The sequence below is a fragment of the Haliaeetus leucocephalus genome, unplaced genomic scaffold (genome assembly GCF_000737465.1).
Source record: "Haliaeetus leucocephalus isolate CR32 unplaced genomic scaffold, Haliaeetus_leucocephalus-4.0 Scaffold0, whole genome shotgun sequence".
Lineage (NCBI taxonomy): Eukaryota > Metazoa > Chordata > Aves > Accipitriformes > Accipitridae > Haliaeetus > Haliaeetus leucocephalus.
The window spans coordinates 13,825,899-13,847,001 of NW_010972436.1; the positions used below are offsets into that span (position 1 = coordinate 13,825,899).

The window sequence follows — 21,103 nt, forward strand, 5'->3', positions numbered from 1 at the left end:
TAGAGCATGATTTGGCTGTGCTAAAGGTAAGTTTGGAAAGTGCTTTTCTCTTTACCTTATTAAAAATGTTGATGATCAGAGAAAGGGGCTTTTCTTGTTGCTGACGACATGTGTGTGACATGTGAGTCTGAACCACCCAGCGTCTGTGCAGGAGCTGTAAACATGTTTACCTGAACAGGAAAGAAAATGGATTTTTCTCTTAAAGATCCAGTGATAGGAATATCATACTCTTAAAGCATATCAACAGATGACTTGAGAGAGAAATTTTCTGGAAACCTAGCTTTTGAGATCAACAGGGAAGAGAGATTCTTGATCGCTGCAGCAAATGGCAACTTGTGCAGGTAGAAAAAAAAAGATGGTGTTTAGTTTTCTCCTGCATGCATGTCAGCCCCCTCCTGTCTGCTGCTTTCATTCTCAAGGGAGGGATTTATTTACCACGCTTGCTGTCAGTGTTTTTCCTTTGTGCTTAATATTAGAAAACCAGATTTGAGGCTGTTTAGCACAAAACGTTTTGTCTGCAGTATGTATCACTTGCAGAAAACAAAAGGTGTATAAGATGTGGTATCATTCCAGGTATCTTTCATCTTCGTCACTTTTGGACCTCATCACTGCACCCGTTTTATTATAAAAAGCCTATGATAAACTAGTTTATCAACTAGTTCTGCAATGTAGAATGTAGTATGTCTTGTTTTAGGCTGGTTTTGGTTCCTTTTTTTGAGGAATTAAAACCAACTTAAGTCATTGTGCATTGAAGCATCAGGATCAGTTAGATAATAGATTCTGGATAATAGAGATTTCTCAGCAGTGGGTTTATGTTTGACTTGCAAATGTTTACTAAAGAAAATGGCTAGAAAAATGTTAACCCTTTAACCTTTAAAATAAATGAGACTTTTTTTTTTTTTCTAAATCTCTAAATGCACTTTGCTCTTATAGGTGAGTATCTTCTGTTGATGAGAGATCAGCATACAGGAGATGCTTCAGCAACTGGCTTGTTCGTAGTTTTCACTAAATCAGTTTTATGCTGTTCCAGTTGCCTTTTTCCCCACTTTCCCACAGAATGTGAGATTATTATAGAGAGAGATTGCACTTGACATCCAGTATACCAGTTAAGAATACTGGGCTGTGGCATTGAGTAGTTATACTGTAAAATCTCCTTCTGTTTATCTGTTGATAACACAGCTATTCTTGTACTGTAAACTTTTGTTTCTAGTTTTTTCTTTTCATCTCTGTGTTTGAGAGCCAGAACTTACGGCTGGCATCCTGATGCATTAACTGTAGCTGGAAAGACAGTCTTATCTTCTTAACTCTAGAGCTGGTTCCTTTTCTACCTTGTTTATTGGCCCTACAGGAGATCAGCAAAAGACCCGATTGGTGCTGCCATTAAAGCCTCCACTTACAAGAAAATCTGGCACTTCATACCTGACGAAAACTATACTGTGTCATTGTCCTTACTTCTGGCCAGTACATGAAAACGTCTGCTATGGCAAAGGAGCTAGTGAAGTGCTGGGACAATAGCACCATTCTGATAAAGCAAAAACGTAGCGCTGGTTGGCAGTCTCTCTTCCTATCTACCTTTTCCCCTTCTGCCCCTCTTTTGATAGAGAAATGAGGAGGAGAAAAGAGGGATGTGATTTTTGCCAGTCATCTGCATTACCACACTATGCGAATCCTGTGTGGACTTTAAATAGATTCAGTATCAGCAAAGGTTTTTTTTATTCTGAGTTGGCTTGCAGGATCAGGATTAGTTGCTTTCTTAGCATCTCTCATATATGTTATAGGATTGTCTGAATTCTTATTAAACAGCAAAACCAGAAGTCACACATCTTGTTCTTCAGCAATGCTGTGAGACAAGTAAAACAAGCAAATTATTTCAAACTTCTCTTACTAGAGGGTTAAAAAGATACCAGCCTTTTATATTGATGTTCTGAAAATAATGTAAGTATGCCTTCTGTTCTTCAGATGCATGTTTAATGGTAAGAAGAAGAATGTATGAAACTGAGTAAATTCTGCATGCTGTCAGGTATATATGAGGAGAGGGTATGAGGCAGGCTTTTTTTTTTTTTTACCCCTGGTAACAGTGAGTTCATTACTAAAAGGTCGCATAGATTGACTTGTTAGAGTGCTATTTCAGTTGCTTTACAGTTGGATTTCCTCTCTTTTTATTTTTATTAGATAATAATTTCATATAAAGTTTTGTTACAAAGCTAAGGACTGTAAGAAGATCATAAATGCCTTTGAATAAGGCAAAAGCATGGCGTATTTCTGTTAGCTCCAAGGTGTTAACTACTGGCAGGATGTCAGGTGTTAGTGACGCTTGGGATACAACATTCCTTGTCGTGCCTTTCTTCTCTTGCCCCCCTCCCTTTCTTTTTCACTAGGTATCATGTTTTCACTCCAACATTAATTTAAATTTGCAATTTGGGAATTGAGGAATGTAGCCCGAGTGAAAATTCCAGGCACAGTGAACAGGTCTGCATGGACAACTGAATTAACTGTTTGAGTCCAGGGAAATCTCTCATATAAACAAGTATGTTTTAACACTAAATACTGAAATATAATGGGAATACAGTTAAAAATGTCATTATCCCTTCATTTTTCTCTCAGTAATCAGTGCTTGTTATTGTAACAGTTCTAAAGCAGGGTGTTTTAAGGTACTTAGCTACCTGAGGCAGAGTTTTTTAAGGTGATTAGTTGCCTGAAACAGTTTTCCTTGCTCATAGGACTCTGGTAAACATGCTGCTGAAACAGTTGATGAAAAGTAGCAAGTAGGTGAAACTTTCCCTCTGAGGTGGGTTTCCCTGTCATAGAAGTCACTCAGATGAAATTTTTTAGTTAAAAGTCAAAGTCTGAGGATTTGACTTCTGTGAACTCAGCCCAAATTTTCTGTTGAATGTTTCCTGTTATATAAGATATCCCTCCCCATTGAGTCTTTCTGTTGACTTTGGGCTTTATTACAGGTCCCGTTAACAGCAGCGTTACTGATTTCAGTTAGGCCCTTGCTCTCTGTAAGTGAGCTCCTCCGTCGGCAGTGCGGGGGGAAGGGGTTCTGCAGCCATCCACTGCCTCCTTCCCCACTGGGGCTCAGGTGGTGGTATTAACCTGTCATTTCTTCTTAAAGAAGCTTTACAGTGCAGGGGGTGGGCAGGGGCTGGAGTGAACTAAAGTAAAAATATCAGTGCAGTGCCTTTCTTCATGTGGAAACATCTGTTTTAACAGGGTTTAAAATGCCAGCGAGGGATGGCAGACATTTTTAACATGCATGGGACTCTATTACTACGTTAAAGAAATAAAACCAACTTCTGTGAAGCTTGGGTTGTGGGTTTTTTTGCTTGTTTGTTTTTTAACTGGTTTTTTTTTTTGAGCAACTGTGCTCTATTGCAGGGGAGCTGCTGGAACTACAGTATCTAGCCAAATGGCTCTTAAGAATCCCTCCTGCTAAATTTAGTCATTATTATTTCCCAAAAATATAAGCTCATTGCTTTCAACTCATTAGCTGTTTGTAGTCATTTCAAAAACTCTAACTAATTGATATTGCAAGCTGATTAGAATACGGTGTGCTTTGTTGACGGTAAATCCAATATTTAACGGTACGTACTGCATCTCTGGAGATCATAAAGATTCTACTCGTGATAGGTTTCACACAAATACACAAAACAAGAGCTTGAAAAACGGAAATAATTCTGGTTTTATGTAGGCTTTCATAACAACTTTCGTGCCAGTTTTCAAAGTACAGTTCCAGATGAACTTTCCAGTGCTTAATATCAATATTCCTGAAGTTCTGGTCATACTTATCTATGTTTTTTTGAAAGGGCTCACCAGGTAGGATCTTCTCCATTACGGGCAAGTAAGCAGGACCTGGCTTGCATCTGTTGTCTCGAACTTTGGTACTTCATTCTGGCAGCTGTAATAGGCCTGTTATTTTTGAGAACTAAATTCTCAAGTGACTTACCCAAGGTCACACAGGAAGTCCATAGCAAGACTGAGTCTCAATCCATTTTTAATCCTTGGGACTACCCTTGCATTTGGCTTGATCTAGAGCCTTAAAGAGAAAGAACAGATTTATCATTTAGCAGTTGCTATTCCTTTCAGTTTAAGTATTTAAACTTTCATGCTTATTGTCTTGAAATACTTGTACTTTCAGCAAACAAGTGGCAATATGCAAAACTCAGTTTTCTCTTTAGTCATTTTTAGATGGTATTAAGATAGTATCTTCACTGGTGATGTTTCCTGTCTGTGTAGTCAATGTTTATGTAATGATGTGCCAGAGAAGTAGAATTTTGTCTTCTGGTGTTTTTTGTATTCCCAAAATTTAAGTTCAATGGTGTGTAGGTACGCAAAAGTAAAACAGAGCAGGAGGGAATTGGCTTAAGACCTACACTGTTAACATCAACATGCCTACTCCAATGTGTGGGGTGTCTAGAAGACTGTTTTCTTAGAGGTTAACATCTGGGCAGAGGTGTGATTTAATAGGATATTGGTTTCGTTGGGACAGTAATGACTAAAGAAGAGTCTCAGCATGTGGCTGGTATTCTAATATTTGAAAACGATCACTAAGTAAATAAAAAAAGCGTACGTCTTCCTTAAAACAAAGATTCCCCAGAAATGTGTAGCTAGATGTCAGGCCTGGAAAGTCTACTTGACTGGGACAAACACATGCCCAGTCTAGGTTTGACTACCTCTACTGTTCGTCACAAGCGGCTGCCACTGCTAAGGCGGAGCCCTGTGGGAAGTGGCTATGGGTGCAGGTGGGTGCTGCTCCCACCTGGGGGCCTGGGCAAGTGTGGAGAGCAGTCTGGTATCCTCATTAGGGAAGATGTGTGGTTAGCTCTAGTCATGAGGCAGTGGGATAGATCAGTTATGATGGGGACTCTTTCTTGTTGAGGGAAATGCTGTCCGAAATCTTCATAATTTGAAAAAAAATAAAATCAACAAAACCCCAAGCACACCATGGAGAGCAGAGGGATGTATGCATGAGTGGGCAGGTGTGCACGGGCGAGGCAAAGAGCATGTGTGGGAAGGAAGGAGGGCGGAATAGGGAAGGGAGTAGTCTGCTTCTCACTGAAGGTCTGATACCTTATTTCTGATGCACCTTGGTGGCCTTCCTGGGAGCGATGAATCTGGTCCCTGGTTAGCTGCATGAGAAGATCACAGTGGGAAATAGCTTTGACCTCAGTTGACTAGGTGATGCCTTGAAACACTGGAATTGTTGGGGGATCCTATAGGGGGTTTCGTGTGTGTAGTTTTTTGTAATGCTTTCTGCTTTCATGTTATGTTGGCAAGTTTTTTAAACTTCTCACTAAGCCATTGCCTCCACTATTCTTATTGAGTCAATTTCTTGAGCTTTATCAAGTGCATGGGTATTTCTCAGTCTTGGTTTGCTTTTCTGACTGTCTAATTCCTAGCGTCTCATTTTCAAGTTATTGGAAAGAGTAACAGAAGTTTGATATTTTTAAAAACTATTCACAGTTGCAGTTTTTTAATCTTTGCTTGCCCTCCTCTTGTAAAGAAAGACTAGGGATATTTTCAGTTTTCCTTTTGTGTTGAGCCACAGTTTGTTTATTTAATAATCTGTTTGTCCCTTTCTTGCATAGGTAAGTAGTATTCCTGTGTGACAGTCGAGGAAAATGGGAAACCCAGTCAAAAAGACTGAGACTTGATGAGTAAAATAGTGACTACAGTTAAATGCAGCATAGCTTTATAAATCTATTTTGGTACTCCTGAGAAAAATACTACCTCCATCACCACAGTATGTAAGCACTTTTCAGGCAGTAAAAATATATGTACTGAGTCTTCTCTTCCTGTATCTGGACCTATACATCTGATTCCTTGTGTGGGTACCTGACAGCTTACATTCACATGTTAGGAGGATAGGTGGTGGTAGAGCAGAAAGAAGAAACTTATTAAGTTTGTATCTTCACATGTGGAGCAGTCAGGTAGTGATTCAAATGTTTCATTTGGTTAGTGCTGAACATATTAACCAGGGTTCTTTAGGCTTGTACATTTGTCCCCAGAGGAACCCCAAACAGGGAAGAAAGGTGGTTTTTAAACTTTGCCTCACTCTGTACTTGTTTCTGATGCCATTACTCTAATGTAACTGTATCTTTTATTTTAACATGCTTTTTTAGAGCAACAGAAGTTAACTAAAAATATGCTTTCTCATCTTTGAGAAATCAGTACTGTTTGAAAGCAGCCTGTTTCAGTTCTCTCCTTTTCAGCTGTCATTCCCAGCTGTCACAATCTCCTTGATGTGAGGACTTTACCCTTGTTGTTGCAAAGCAGTTTGGTTAACAACTGCTGTCACCCAAAGGTTAAAACCCGAAACCTGGCATCCTTTGTTGCTTCCCTTACAAATGTTTGCTTTCTGTTTGGTAGCATCTCCCTTGTTGCTCTGCCTTCAATATGTTCCATCTATCCTATTTTTGGAGAACTTTGTAAAGCAAATGAACATGTCTAATGATGAGTGTGTTCTTCCGGATGTGTTAGGAGGCTCAATTATGACTGAGGAGAGGGAGTAAAAAAAGAGAAATTCTATCTTGTGCTGAGATGACATTCCATCTTATCCAATTAGGATCTGTGAGTACAAGTAGCAGTCCCCCTTGAGTGAAAGGACACATAAAATTATTTCTTTAAACGCTAAGAACCTTGTATGATACTGGAGTGTATCAGAAGAAGAAACAACTCTTCCTTAACTATCTAACTAACTACATAGTCTTATATACTTCTTTTAAGTATGTTTTTGGATTTGATGCAGATATCCTCTGCCTTTCTGCAAACTCTTCTGTTTTTTAGCTTCTCAGAAGTCAAGCATTAGATCGGGAACGTTGGAGGAGCTGGCAAGAACGCTGGAGATAAATGGATTATAAACCTGGCCTTTCACCGTGATCCCGAGACTGACTTTCATGGATGACACTTGAAATAAAGGGGTTAAAAGAGTCTGATGTGGTAGAGAGAGTATTTTTACGTATGAACTAGTGTGCCTGTCCTTGTTAGGATCAAATGCTACTTGGGCCAGTGACACTGGGGAACACCTTCAGTTATTGTGATATGAAATGTTTTCATTATTTCAGCAAACATCCCTTTTCAAATTCTGTCTGACGGACAACTGACAGACACTGAGGGCAGTTTTCTGTTCCGTTCTGTAGAGACATCTGTCCACAGAGTGTATATGGGAGAAAGCAAAATGAAATTACGAAACATCAGAAATGTGGCATGGTTGAAAAAGGCCTGGGGAAATCTATTCCATCTGAAAAAGTGCAAACTAAAGAACAGAAAAATCAGACCTTAATTACAAGGATTAGGTTGCTTTTTGCTAAACCGGTAGATTTGACCTAAAGAAGCAGGTTGGTGTTTTTGTTTGTTTTCCTAACACCTTCCCCCTCCCCTAATCTAACATAATTTTTCTTAATGCCCAAAAACATAAGGGAAATGAGTTGTCCCTTTTTCCTAAATATGCTTGGTCTTTAAACAGTGTTTCTCAATGCCTTGAGGAATTTCTGCCTTGTGTCCTTTCAGGTACGCATCAGATTTTCCTTCTTCCCGCCTTCTAGTCCATTTTATTCTTAAGTTCCTGTATGCTATCTACTGTAAGTCATGTGAAGTTTTAGACTGGAAAAGGAGGTACTATTCAGAATCTGTAACCTGTTTGGTCTTCTGTCCTGGTTTTTTAATGTCTTCCCATAGCCTTTCCTTTTTTCCCCCCTAGTATTCCTGGTACAGCTATCTGGTAGATTCAAGCAAAATAGAACTAGTCACAGACTACTGGATTCATTCTTATGTTATTGTTCACAGGAAGGACCTAGGTACAGTTGGCCCCGCAAAGAGCATGAGGTGGTGAATAAGGACTTTGAAGCAGATTTGGAGCTGTAATGACTGGCTTCCTTCCCTGCTGCTGTCCCTTCCCCTTCCTTGCAAAGCATTTTCATTTGAAAAACTAAGGTGTGGTCATTGGGCATATCTGTTTTCAACTTCCAGTAATTTTTTGCTCACTGCTGAGCTACACCATAATTACATATGCAAATGTAGTATTTTTTTTCCCTTCTTACCTTGTAAATGTGGGAGAGAAAGATAAGGTTGCAGAGTACCGCCAGGGATGGTGTCGCTGCAGATGGCCGCAGGAGGAGAGAAGGACACCGCCTCGAGCACAGGACTCCCGGGGGGGGGGGGGGGGGGGGGATATCAGAACTTGGTGACTCAAAGGCAACAAGAAAACACTGTTTTGCCAGCTTTAAACTTTAGATAGGAGCAGAATGTTGGACCACTTGTTATAATAACCTATTTTGATACATTCTAGCTACTGAGTGCTGAGGGTGAATTTGCATTTAAAACAGGAATTTCTTTTGTAGGCATACATATGTATAGTTATTATATCCAATAATTTAATCTATTAGGCTGGCTTGAATGCTCCCTGTAGTAACACAAGGTAAACTTCTGTCGTTCATCGCAGTGTTGTAATGATACTAAAATCAGAGACCAATTCTATGGAAAAGACTATTCTGGCAACTTCTGCTCTTCATGGTAAGGCTTACCTTGTACTATTTCCATATTTTAAATTGACTGACATACTGTATTCTGAAACCCTAAATATGTCTTACAACAGATAGTGGAAGTAAGATAGAGTCAGTTCTGCATTGCAATCAAAATGCTGCGAGACTTTTTCGACACAGAAGTGGAATAATAACTTAAACAGAAATGAGAAGCAAAATTGAATCGATGTTGTAGCATAGGAAAAGGGAAGTAGTTCCAGTGACACATAATGCAGTATAACATGCCATAGTTATCTGTATTTCACCACGTCATTAATCCTGCCTTCAGGGATCAGCCGGCATAGCTGATGTGGTAGTTACACGATGGAGAGGGACTTCTTAAAAGGATGAGCAGGGTTTGTACCTGAGCATGTGAATGACTAAAACTAGTGGCAGACTTTCTGTTTCTGTGAGCTAAGCCAGTTCACGCAAGAGGGACAATTTTAGCTTTCCAGCTGCAAAGGATACAAATAGACTTAGTTGAATAAAAATCACAACATAAAACAGAGGTTTGTGATACTGACGGAAAATTCTTACAAGGTATTTGATGCAAACTTTTGCCTGTAGATCTGATGCTTAAAAAATATTTTTGCCGGTACTGCCTGTGACTCTGCTGAAGTGCTTTCCTTCAGAAACAAAATAAGGTTGTTAAGAACTCCAGCAAATATGGTCATTTTCTTTATTTTGTTATGAAGTTGCAAGCCTTCTCCATTTAATTACCCCAACTTTTAAATCCCTCCCCCCCCCCAAAAAAACCCCAAACAATTAAAAAGCTCCTTGTTATGCAGTATGATATGCAAATCATTTCACTGCATTGGGTTTTGCATATGTATGGTGTCAAAATAATTTGGGATATAGGAAAGAATATAGAACTTAAAAAAAAAAAAAAGAAGAGTTTTTTTCTAAGCAGGTAAGAAAACAGAAGTGCTGAAATTAAAAATTTGCCAAATGTCTTGTTCTAATAGTTTACAATTGCTTATATTTAGCCCTTATTTCATCTTTCTAACTTTTACCAATATTTTTTTAAGTATTTTGAAGGTCTTGTATAGCAAATCCTCAGAATAGAAAGATGTTTATGACTTTTCAAGTTCCAAGATGCTCACTCACTGAGTAAAGCCTTCCAGGTTTGTGCCTTAATGTATCTTAATAGGCATCCTAATTAAGCTGCTGCTTTTTTTTTTTTAATAATGTCTCCCCAGCCTATCTACCATTTAAGAACTCGTATGTCTTCCTTCAACCACAGAAACATTAAGTAGAACAGCAATCAAATGTGTGTCTTGTTGGTTCTTGGTTCTACTGTCAAAACACTTTGTAGCTGAAGTGTGTGTGCGCGTGCGCAACCATGTGTGCTGTTTTCCTGCCTTTTCCTTTTGTCTGTCAAGCTTCTGGCTGATAGCAGATTAGCCATCTGAATGTGGGCAGCAAAGAGTAATGGGCTGTACGAAATGCCTGAGGCTTCTTGCATGCAATAAAATGACTCCATTATAAAGCAAAAGATGACAAGCCTGCCATGGAGGATATCTGTATAGGTGAGATGGAGAGAGTAGCCTTTGGTTTATGATCATGTTAATGGGTGTAAAATAAACTTAATTTTTTTCAACTGTCAAAAGTATTCCTAGGTGCTTTACAGAGTAGTGTTGACAATCATTCTAGCACGAAAATACCAATGAGCTAAATGGATGATGTACTACTTGCTGTTCCTGATTGCTGTATATATATGGGGAAAGGAAGGGAGTAATAGCATGATGGCTCAGCTTCATTTTCACCATGCGGGTGTATTTTTTTTCTTTCTTTCCAATTTTTTATTTCTAGTGTTTTGATTAGTTACAGGATTACATAATCTGCCCTGCAGAAGTATGTTGGGTTTATTAAGTCTTTTGGAAGATGTGCTAATACAGATTTGAAGGAAATTGGGCCAGAAACACGGCTGGCTGAGACAGAGGGAATCCAGATGTTAGAGGAGGATATAAAATATAAAACTGTAGTGAGCTGGATCAAGCAGAGGCATAAGTCTGTGTGCAGAAGCACAGTAGCAGGAAAAATAATGAGGAATCCTATCAAGGTTTTTGACAGTGATACTTACCCACTATAAGAATCTTGTGTTTAAAAAAACCTCTCAATTGTCCAGAGTTTACTGTGTCTGTAAGCAGTAGTGGCTGCTTTTGCCCTTCTAACTTCCAGTTACAGCTTTCAAGGAGATTTGTTTGTTTGTTTTATGGCATGCAAGCTCTAAAAGCTGCTCTCCCCCCCAAAAAAGGTGCACTACTCTCATTTATTCTAAATGGAGGATCTTCCTGGATTGCATCTGCTTGGATGAAGACAGCTTCTGATAAACAAGGGCTTCCAAACTAACTGGCAAGTCAGCATAAAAACAATTTGGTGTATAGAATATGGAGGAATTGTTAAAACATGCAAAACTTATCCTAAAGTACTAAATTTTAAAGAAACCTCTTAACTGATACTTGTTTTAGTCTGTCTCGCTTGTTGGAGTCTGTTCAATATGACACTGTGGATACAACTTAAGTGGACTCTGGAAATCTATGCTTTAGCAGCAAAATGTACAAATTACAACTTGTAATAAATAAAATGGGAATATTGTTTGAGTAACCTTTGTGTTATTTTTCTCATTCTATCAGCTGTTGCCAGGTCTCAGTGTGGCTGTTCTGAATGTATATTCCATCTGTTATATGGACCGTGTCACTTGAAGATCTCCTTTTAGCTGTACTTCACACACCAACTCTTCCCCAGTCTCTTGGATTGATTTTCCTTAAGGGAAAACCCTTCCTCAAAACGTGTACTTCATGCGTACTTCTTTCTTCCCTTCCTCTCCCCCAATAAAGTCTGCCTTCCTCAAAGAAAAAGGAAACAACTGAGGGTGATTTTTGAAACCGATTATGCCACAGAGCTCCACAGATGCTGCTCCCTTGACAGCAGTATTAATTCACTTTACATGCATTTTTGTTTTGCAGTTCAGAATTGTTTCCATGATCATATGAGCTTTTTATGGTGCTGAAGATTGTAGCTGCTTATGAAGGAAGCTGGTGATAAAAAAAAAAAAGCCATCTCTAACAGTAGGTAGTCTGTAGATGGTGACAACTCAAATATGTTCCAGGCTAGTTTATTAAGAAAGGATCTGTGGATTTTTTCTCCTCTCCTCTTTCCTTGTGCCATGTGATTGCTGTGGTTTACAGTAGGAAGCCACTAGTTTCTGTAGTCACAGGTGGAAAGGGAGGTAGTTACTGGTAGGTAATGCAAAGGCATTTGAGTAAAAATAAGAAAGTGAACTCTCTTATGGGGGAAGGAGGTAGCTACATATTTTACAAATCTTTCAACATCTGTGACTTAATTGGCACTACTGAAAACAGTATGTTGCACATTAATGCAGCTTAGGGAAGTTACGTTTATGAATATGAATAAAAAAAATCTAGAACTATTCTCTTTTCTTAAACGTGATTTTTATAATCACACATCATACTGAGAAAGGTTTTGCTGCCTTGGACTGCCCTGGTCTGACATGGCTACAGTGTTGTTCCCTGGCTGGTTTTTAGGATGGATTTGGGAAGTTGCAGAATACCAAAGACAGTGGTAAAACAGTTGAAAGCTCAACTTTACTTAACCAGAGGAAACATAAGAAATACAGTTTTTGTCATCTTAAAGGTATTTCGGTAACAGAAAAATTAATCTTTTGGCAGATAGTTTTACTTGTTTTCTGTGGTATTCAGGCTACAACAGTAGAGTAGCTGACTTGAATACCATGTATGAGGGAAGTTTGCAGGTATGAAAGGATTTGTGCTAAATTATTCCAAACATTCATAAAAAGTCTTGTCATGGGGTATACCATGGGGAGGGGAGAACTTAACTGTTCTTGCTTCCTAAAGTTGTATGATTGCTCTTATCAAGTGGCAAGTAATATGGTATGTCAGTCTGTCTGACCAACCTGTAGTCTGTTTCCAAATGTTCCTTTTGGACAAATTCGCTGCAACCAGGACTTTTTAAGAACTTTAACTGGGTTTTGTGCCTGCTAGTTTAAAAATAAACATTTAGTTAACTAGTGTGATTGAGGTTCTGTATTTAAAAATACACTAGTAATACCTGGTCTTAGTACTAATAAACAGGATTATCTTTCAATTTTAACAACAGCTTTTGGGTCGATACTTAAAATTGCTTTGTTGTTTCTTGTTGGCAAGTACTAGTGTGGAATCCTGGGTTTAGGACACAATTATGGCCACTAGCCACAGAGCTATGGAGTGCCTGAGGTGGTCTGTGGGAGAAATCTCAAACCTGGAAATCCATATTTTCAGGTTTAAAAGGTAACCAGTTCAGAATATTTATCACTAGATTTAACTCAAAGTCCACAGGAAGTTTTAAAATACCTTGTACAAATTGTCTTTTGTTTGCTGATTGTATGTAGTGAGGAGGAGGCAAGATCTTAATGTCTCCTGTAAAATATCTAATGTATAAACTATGAAATTACAGAAGGCTTTGTGCAAAAGAACGTGTAATGCTTGATGCAAAATGAGATGCCTGGAGGATACAGGCCTGGAAGATGCCTTCTTGTATCCTCCCTCCAGTTTTGCTTTTGTGAATCCTGATGGTCGACCCTTGCCTTGAGCTTTGACAAATGCAGTGTTGTTAACATGTGGAAGCTCACAGGTTTTATGCTGATTTGCTGTTGTTCCCTAGTTCAGCCAGAACCATGTAGTTACCTCAGTTTTATTTGTCTGCGGTTTTCCATAGGTAGAACAGCAGTGTGTTTCTGCAGTAGAAGAATTAGAGTATGTGTTTTTGTTGTCCGACTGAGGTATTGTTTGTTGCCATCTTTCCTATGTATTATAGGCCCTATGTGAATCCTGGTGGCTCCAGTTTTGTGGGATTTCCTTTCTGTGAATAGGAAGAAGAGTCCCTTGGATGTGCTTCAGAGACAAATGTTAAAAAGCCTCATGTTTTTTCCATATCCTAGAATCGAGTAGTTCTTGTGAGAAGTTAAAGGTGTCAGTACAATGCTGCTCTCCCTCCTGGATGAGGTAGTGAACTCTGTCATGCTATCTCATCCAGCTGTCTAAGAACTTCAAGATTTTAAGATATGCAGAGCTACAGTGTATTTTCATCTCCTTTCTTCTCCCTCTTCTTCCAAGCAAGACTATTCTAGAGAAGGGAAAAAACCGCTACCAAAAAAGCCAAATCGATGTTTTTGAGCTTAAATAAGGCTTATGATTATCTCTGCTGTAATAATAGGTGGTTTAGGGTCCTTGGAGCAATTCATACAATTCTGCAAAACCTATGTGACCTTTGCAGAGTACTTCAGTGGACACTGTCTGTTACAGTTGGGAACTCTTTAATTTGGGTAACTTGCAAAGACTGAAATGTAATCCTCAGCAGATCAGCCTGTAGTATATGAGGCAAGGAGTGTCAAGCTCTGTTTTGGAGAAAGCATGTGTTCAAAATCTTTTAGATTCATTCACATGTGCTTGTCTTTAGATTTCCTTTTGATTTGTAAGGGTGTTCTGGAAAACCACACAGCCAAAAGCATGTTGCTATTACTGCCTTGGATGCTATTGATGATATCTAATCAATACCCCTGAAGTTATTTATTTATTTAATTGAATCTTATTCCTCTGTACCTCACAGATTCCTAAACTATCTGGTAGCCAGAACAGCCATGTACAAAACTCAGAATATTCTAAAACTAGTAAGCAACTGCACCAACATGACAAATCTGTTCACTTAAGCAGCATGATAGAATAGGAGGGATTTCTATACTATCCTGAACATGACCTGCCAGTCATTAGGGAAGCAATGTGCTTTGTTCCCACTGGGGGATGGAAGGGATCTGGTGGGAAGTGAGGCCTGCCTTGCCTTGTGATGTCTGTATTGTCATCCTTGTAGTATCACGTGAGGAAGAACAAGGGTTTTTTAGTCATCTCTCCTGTCCCAAACAGGGAATTGTGTCCTTATTTTTGATGTTTCTGTCCGTTTCTGCAAGCAGGACACTCATGGAAAGTGGGTTTCCATTTAGGCATGAGGGCTCTAGAACAAAATATTCAGTCTTTGAGATGAAGTCAATCTTCTATTTAAATTGGATTCTTAGTTATTCATGGAGGAAGGGTGCGGATGAAGAAGTCATATTGGACATCTAGAGGTTTGAGAGGGCCTATTTCCTTAGCCAAAAAGAACAAGCGCGTTTTGTGCTTTCTTGAGAAGTTTTTTTTCCTATTTGTCAAAAGGATAAAGCTGTCTTCTGCCTAGAGGTTATTTAAATTGATGCCTGAGTGTATAAGATGAGAGCATGTAATGCAACTAATTCCTGTCGGCTATCGGTGCACGTCCCACTAAACAGGGGCTGTCTTGCTACTTCCTTGAGAAGCAGTCAGTTGTGGGTCCTGTGTCTGTTGTTACCAAATTGTATGCCTTTGGTGGAAACCTCAAGGAATAGAGGCTGCTTTTTGGCAGATGCACTCAAAATGCCTCGGCGTAGGAGCTAGGGGTAGTAGTAGGAGATGTTGATGCCCTACCATTCAACTTTGGGGAAGTCTGGGTTGCTGATGAAGTGACGGAGACATGTTTGCTTGTCAGCTATGGAAAACCAGCATCCTTATGTGAAACCTCCTGCTGTAATAAAGCGAGGTTTGAGATTTTCTCCAGTAAAGAAGTCTACTGATGTCTACAGGTGGCAACATGCTATATTATATCTAATACCTAAAGCCATATAGTTGTTCCTAGGAAAACATTGCCTCAGAAATGCCACTTTTTAGTGAGTAGACCTCTTCATCTCCAGTAAAAACAAATAACAACTTGTTTGCTGAACTGTGACCTGTTTTGGAGTGACAGTCTTGCAGCTTGCTGAATCGACAGCTGGGCTTACCACTGTGCTGGCCGTAGCTGAGACTGAGCTTCACAAAGGCTTTAGAAGAATACATTTGTTTTCCTGCGCTGTTGTTATTTCTCAGCAGGTTTTCAGTTGCTGCTCCCCCACTTTTCGTAGCACTGAAGCTGCCCAGCCTGCTACTGTTTCAAGTTAGTTTCTAAAGCACCTTCTTTAAACATCCTTAATGAAGGTTGGAAGACTCGAATAATATTTGATAAACAGAGAAAATCAATGAAAAGTTATTTAATAAAGCTTTTTGAGCTTTCTGGTTTAGCTAAGTGATTTAAATGTGACTATTTTTCTGCTTGAATCAACTGATCAACCTTTAGGTAGAAGAAACTGTGGGGTTTTTGGTTTTTAAAAGGGGAAGGCATATAAATGCTTTGTTCAGACCTTCTTTCTAATAATAATTCAATATTCTGCAGATGAATTATGTGAGTTGACATCAAGAATCTGGCTAAAAAAGGAAATTATTTGTCTTTTCTAGATGAGACGGTGCCAGTTGTGAGGATTAAACATTTGTCCAGAAATTATATTATCTCTGAGCTAAATTTTGCGAAACATGGTATGAAACGTTCTTGGCTGGCACAAACTATATGTCAGTGTCTGTGGTGATGGGGGTTTAAACTAGTTCATTTTAAATCCTAGCAAGCAGCAGCTGAAACGCTGCTGAATGACCTTTGACATAGGGACCCATGAATGCCCCAAGTATGATTTCACTTTCACCACGTTCTTTGTGAATCTGAATGCTTGTCAAATCAGATGTGTGTTTAGACCTTTTCACTGAATGTGCTTGGAGGGAAAGAACAAAGCCTGGGGTCAACTTGGCATAATCCCTGCGTTTATCTTTATTCTATTATAGTGGCTTGTGGGGGATGGAGTAACTATTCTCTATGAGGTGAAAGTGCAAGTAGAGTATAGGTAGGCTATCTGTCTTTTCTTCCAGACTTTCCCAGCAACCTAACTGGTCTCCCATGATTTACTTGTGTTAATGTACGGCTGACTAGGCAGACTGCTGGTTGGTCTGTGTGATCTGCTATTTGTTCTACCCGTCACTATTTTGTAGCTGCTGCACCTATCTGCCGATGTAAACAAACACGTATAGCTTGTCTTGGGTAGCACATGCAGAGATGGGTCTGTGTTACATAGTGCTTTGTTCTCCCCCAGTGGAGATGGGAGGGGAAATAACATGGATTTTTATACTACAACTACTTTTGCTTCAGTGCAAATCATCTTTTTATTTTAAGAGATGAACAGCTTCATATACTGTACGGTACATATGTATTTTTTGCTTTTGCAGGCTATTAGTCATACTCAAGTAAGGAGTGACTAAGTCTGTTATTACCCATTCAAATTGGGAAAGCCTTTGTCTCTAAGGGAAGAACCGTAGAGTTCTACTAAATGATCGTTATAGACTTTTCGAAGTATTTTTAGATTTTACTCCTGTGGTAGATTCACTTCACAATACAGGATTGTTTCTGTGTCGAGCTGGAGTGGTCTGAATCTGTAAACGAGCTATTGTGTGGTAAAGTACGAGTGGGTGGAGGAACTATATGACAAAAGGCCTAGTTACCTTTACAGTTTGTTCGCTGTACCTCATGCACTTTGTTTCAGAAGAAAAGCACTATTCAAAGACTTGAGTATAAGGAGGCAGTCTTTCACACGAGGCTTGTGGGAAATTTCTCTCTGACTTGCGGGTTTTCAGCTTGTGTAGATTTACCCTGCGCCTTCTGAGGCATTGCCCGAAACGGCTTAACATGTCTCTCTGAATCCCCTGCACCTAGTGGGGTGAGCACTTCCTAATCTGACACTTCGGCCAGCATTTTCCACCTTACGTGTGCACTTGTTTGTTTTTTTTCTGTTTACTTTTTAATCAAACTTTTCAAAGTTTATTTTGAAGTAAAGAGGGGAGTTTGTTGGTTATTAAGGGCTTCCAAACTAGGAAATAACTAGCTTTTTTTAACTAAACCTAATAAGAGTCATTCTGAAAGCATGAGCATGCTTTTTTCTTTTTTAAACTAAAATTTGAAACTTGATGTTCTTTGTGTTAAATCTGCAGTTCCCTTCAGCTACTTCCACGCGTTTCACTGTTTACTTTCTCTTTTAATAGCTTAGTGGATAAGTGCTTAAAAACCTGTGCATTCTGCTTGAAAACAAATATGCTTCACTCAGCACCCAATTTTCAGATTTAAAACACTTTCACACAAAGACTTGCTGATGAGTTGGATGGTATTTGGGTTTGTTTTTTTTAAAGGAGAATTGAGTTATTTCAGTCCACCTTGGAAGAGAGGAGAACAAGTGCTCTGGGGAGAGTGGGGCTCTGCTTCTCTTGCCCAACCCAGGTGAGCTGGGGTGGCTGAAAAGGAGCAGCTGCTCCACTCCTCTGATGGACATGAACACCTAGAGCAGCCTCCTGCTACCATCACAGAAGCAACAGAAGAAGTCCTCTGCCTCACAGGTCACAGCCTGGCACATGAGCTGGAGCTAACAGGCTCCAGCCTATCAGAGTAATTTTAAAACGAAGTAGTGGAGGCCTGGATCTATGCCTGCGTTAGCTGTCTGTACTATGGAGGCAGTAGCCACTGGCAGAAGAGGTATTTGGGGTTAGGAAGTGGCCTGATAGGGTTTCAGTAATGGCTTTCATTCCTTGTTAGCTGCATCCTTTCAAGTTTTGTGTGTGTTGGAGAGAGACATTTTCAGCCTTCAGTCTGCTTAGTACTACCAATAACTGCTGTAGAAGTGTAATTCTGGGGAACCTACTGTCATCATCATCTCTTGCTGCTTTAAGTAATAAGTTTAGTGCCTTTGTTGAACACTGCTAAGATAATTTTGTTCTGAATCTCAGACAGGCTGAGCAGCACGGTGTGCTTTTTTGTGTGGGCTCCCCCCTGATTGTTCACCCTCCCCCTTCCCATTGCAACCTGCCACACTCTACTTCTTTGCATGTTGCACTTGCATACCTGAGTGTCACCAACCTGCATCCAGAAGGCTACATATCTGACTGTAGTGTATTTGTTGCATGCTTAGTTTAATTGTATAACATTAACGACAGCAAGAACTTGCATCTTAAAACTCCCTTACTCTTGCAGGCTGTAAACTAGTAAGTTATATCTAGAATACCGACCTACAAATATATGCCACAATGTTTACTGTTTCACAGTATAGGAAAACTCTGAACAATTCCACCGTAGTTGAGTGAAACTGATACATGTTTTTCAGAGCTGTTTATGAGCTCTCATCTACTAATCTTGGGTACTTGTAAATAATACCAGAAAATCCTTTGCTTGTATTAATCAGAACTAAAAGGCAACAGTCAAATGTTCACTTTTGCAATATCAAGTTTTTTTAATTGGTAAATCAAACCTCCCTGTCTTAAAATGCCACTTACACTGTTATATAATGGCAGCTTTTCTTCTCTTATTTCTGCCTCCCTCCTCTTCTGTCAGGCTATGAAACTACATGCTGTGTAAGAGTTTCTCTTTTCTTTATGTTCTCCTTTTCAAGTCTGTTTCAGTCTTGAGATGTTAAGGGAGGTTTTCTAGTAACTAATGCTTCCATGGCTAGATTGGTTGCCAAATCTGCTGTGTTCTCTTGGGATTTTTTAACTTCTAGTGGTGTGAAGGTGGGATTTGGAGAAGCAGCTCTACCAGCTGTGAAATAAAAAGGCTGAACCAGAGGAGCAATGCCAAAGGAAACAGACCTGCTGTTTTGTACCTAGTTGCAAAGTAGTACATCCCTACTTGCTCCTAGGGTCTTCCAAGAAGGTCAAAATAACTGTTCTCCTTCTGCCAGCTTCAGGTGGGAAGACATGCAATAGACAGATGAAGCAAGGGAGTAAATTAGCGGCAGAGCAGGGAACAGCCAGTCCAACCTGCTATTAAGCAGCATTTCTTTTAAGTGATATGAATGTTATGGAGGTAACAGCGCTCTTGTTTTTAGAACAATGCTAAAAATCCATCATGGAAACAGCAAAACGATATAGCTGTGTGCTGCTGATCTAATTTCACAGTCAATCATAAATACGGTTTATATAAAGAGGCAGCTATATACTTCAATAATACCAGCAGTTGACAGTTCAGGAATGTAAACTTAACATGTCTGATTTTACATTTCTTAGTACAAGTGCCTGGGGGAATAAATGAACTCTAATGTGCCTTAAAGGCTGTCTAATTTGGAATAGTTTAGACCATAAAGGCCCAGACGGAAGTACATGCAAAGCCACAGTTCCTGGCGGAGTAGCTGACCAGAAGCCTGCCATGTGGGGGTCCTTCAGCTCATCTGCCCCTGCAACTTGCCACGCTGCAGAATCTTCTTGCTAGTCTGGAAAGACTGCCTTCTGGGGCCTCAAGCTCACTGGTGTAAAGCATTCCTTCAAACTGTCCTGAAATCTAGATTTGCAGTAAGCCACTATGCCCTGCTACAGTTTTGAGCTCTTAAAGAATGTGTTGAACATGTGAATGGCCTCATCTTAAAATGTAAAAGAAGTGGGTTTGGCCCCAGGTTTCCCTCTGTCTGGGGACAGTGGAGTTGAGCCCCCTAGCATGTCTGGCTACTGACAGCCCCAAGGTTTTTGTTATTCTTTGAGCTTTAGCTTAATGTTATCATTTGGTTATGTTGTAGAATACTTCATTCCAAGAAGAAAAGTAGAAATTACCTCACCTGTTCATTTAAAACTGACTTTGATCCTATTTAAGTAGCAACTACTAAAGACTTAAAGGAGCTGAGAGCTCTGCACTGCTTGTATTGTGGAATTGTTTTCTGGCATTTTTATTTGTTGGTTGGATTGTTTTTTTTCCTTGGAGCCAATCCTGTCCCAGTAGCTAAGAGGGAATACAGGGCAATCAAAATAATTATGAATTTATGTGCTCAGGCAAAATAACAGAAAGGTTGCTGCTGGGAATGACTTGACAAAGTATTAGATGAAGGAAATAAAATTCTGTTAAGCAAAGGTTTAGGGAAAGCATTAGCTCTGGTGGTCATGATGAATTCTTAGTAAAAGTGTGGAAATGACAGCTTTTGTAGACTTCAATAAGACAGAATAATGCAGAATCAATGCCATGTTATTTACAGCAATATTTAATTCAAATCTCCCTGTAACTGCTGCTTGAATCTGCTTTTACATCCTGGTCCCTGACTGAAGATCATTCCTGGTCAAGCTGGCAGGCAACGCAAAGGAGAAAGAGCTAATGAGTTGTAGTGAGATGTGTCAGTGATCCTCTACCCTGGAGAATCCTGGTCACCAAGAAAGCTGGATGCAGATGAACACCTCAGTAGGTCAACTGTTGGCATCTCAAGGGTCAAGAACGTAGCCTGTGCTTTTGCTCGTGTGTGCTTTTCTGTGACTCTGTGATACTGAGGGACTGAGAGAGAGGAGGATATTAGCCTGCATAATTGTTAAAACATGTGGTCCCAGCATTATTCTACAAGCAAGCAATTGATGTGGTCCTTGGCTCTGTCAAAAAGTGGATCTTTGGAAGGCGTAGGATGCTGAGATTATCCTCTGTATTTATTTTATCTCATAACTAGGACAGATTAAGAACAAGTGGTCAATTTACAGCAATTCACGGAAGTGGTACTTTGCTGTCATACTGTAGTGTCTGAGCATGCCCTAACTTAAATTCTCCTGGCTTCTGTGGTGTAGGGTTTTTTCTTTTTTTAAAGAATAGATTATTTTCTTTCACTCAGCCTTTATTTATTTGGTTTTCTGGTTTGTAAG

General features: G+C 39.6%; 1 protein-coding gene across 1 annotated transcript in view; it reads left to right on the forward strand.

Moving 5' to 3' along the window:
• The first annotated feature begins 256 nt into the window (after positions 1-256).
• ZEB1 (zinc finger E-box binding homeobox 1) overlaps positions 257-21,103 on the forward strand; it is a 123,045-nt gene continuing 102,198 nt past the window's right edge. The window contains exon 1 of the mRNA XM_010585140.1: positions 257-341. Coding sequence (XP_010583442.1) covers positions 326-341 — 16 coding nt within the window. The 5' untranslated portion in view covers positions 257-325. The remainder of the gene's footprint in view (positions 342-21,103) is intronic.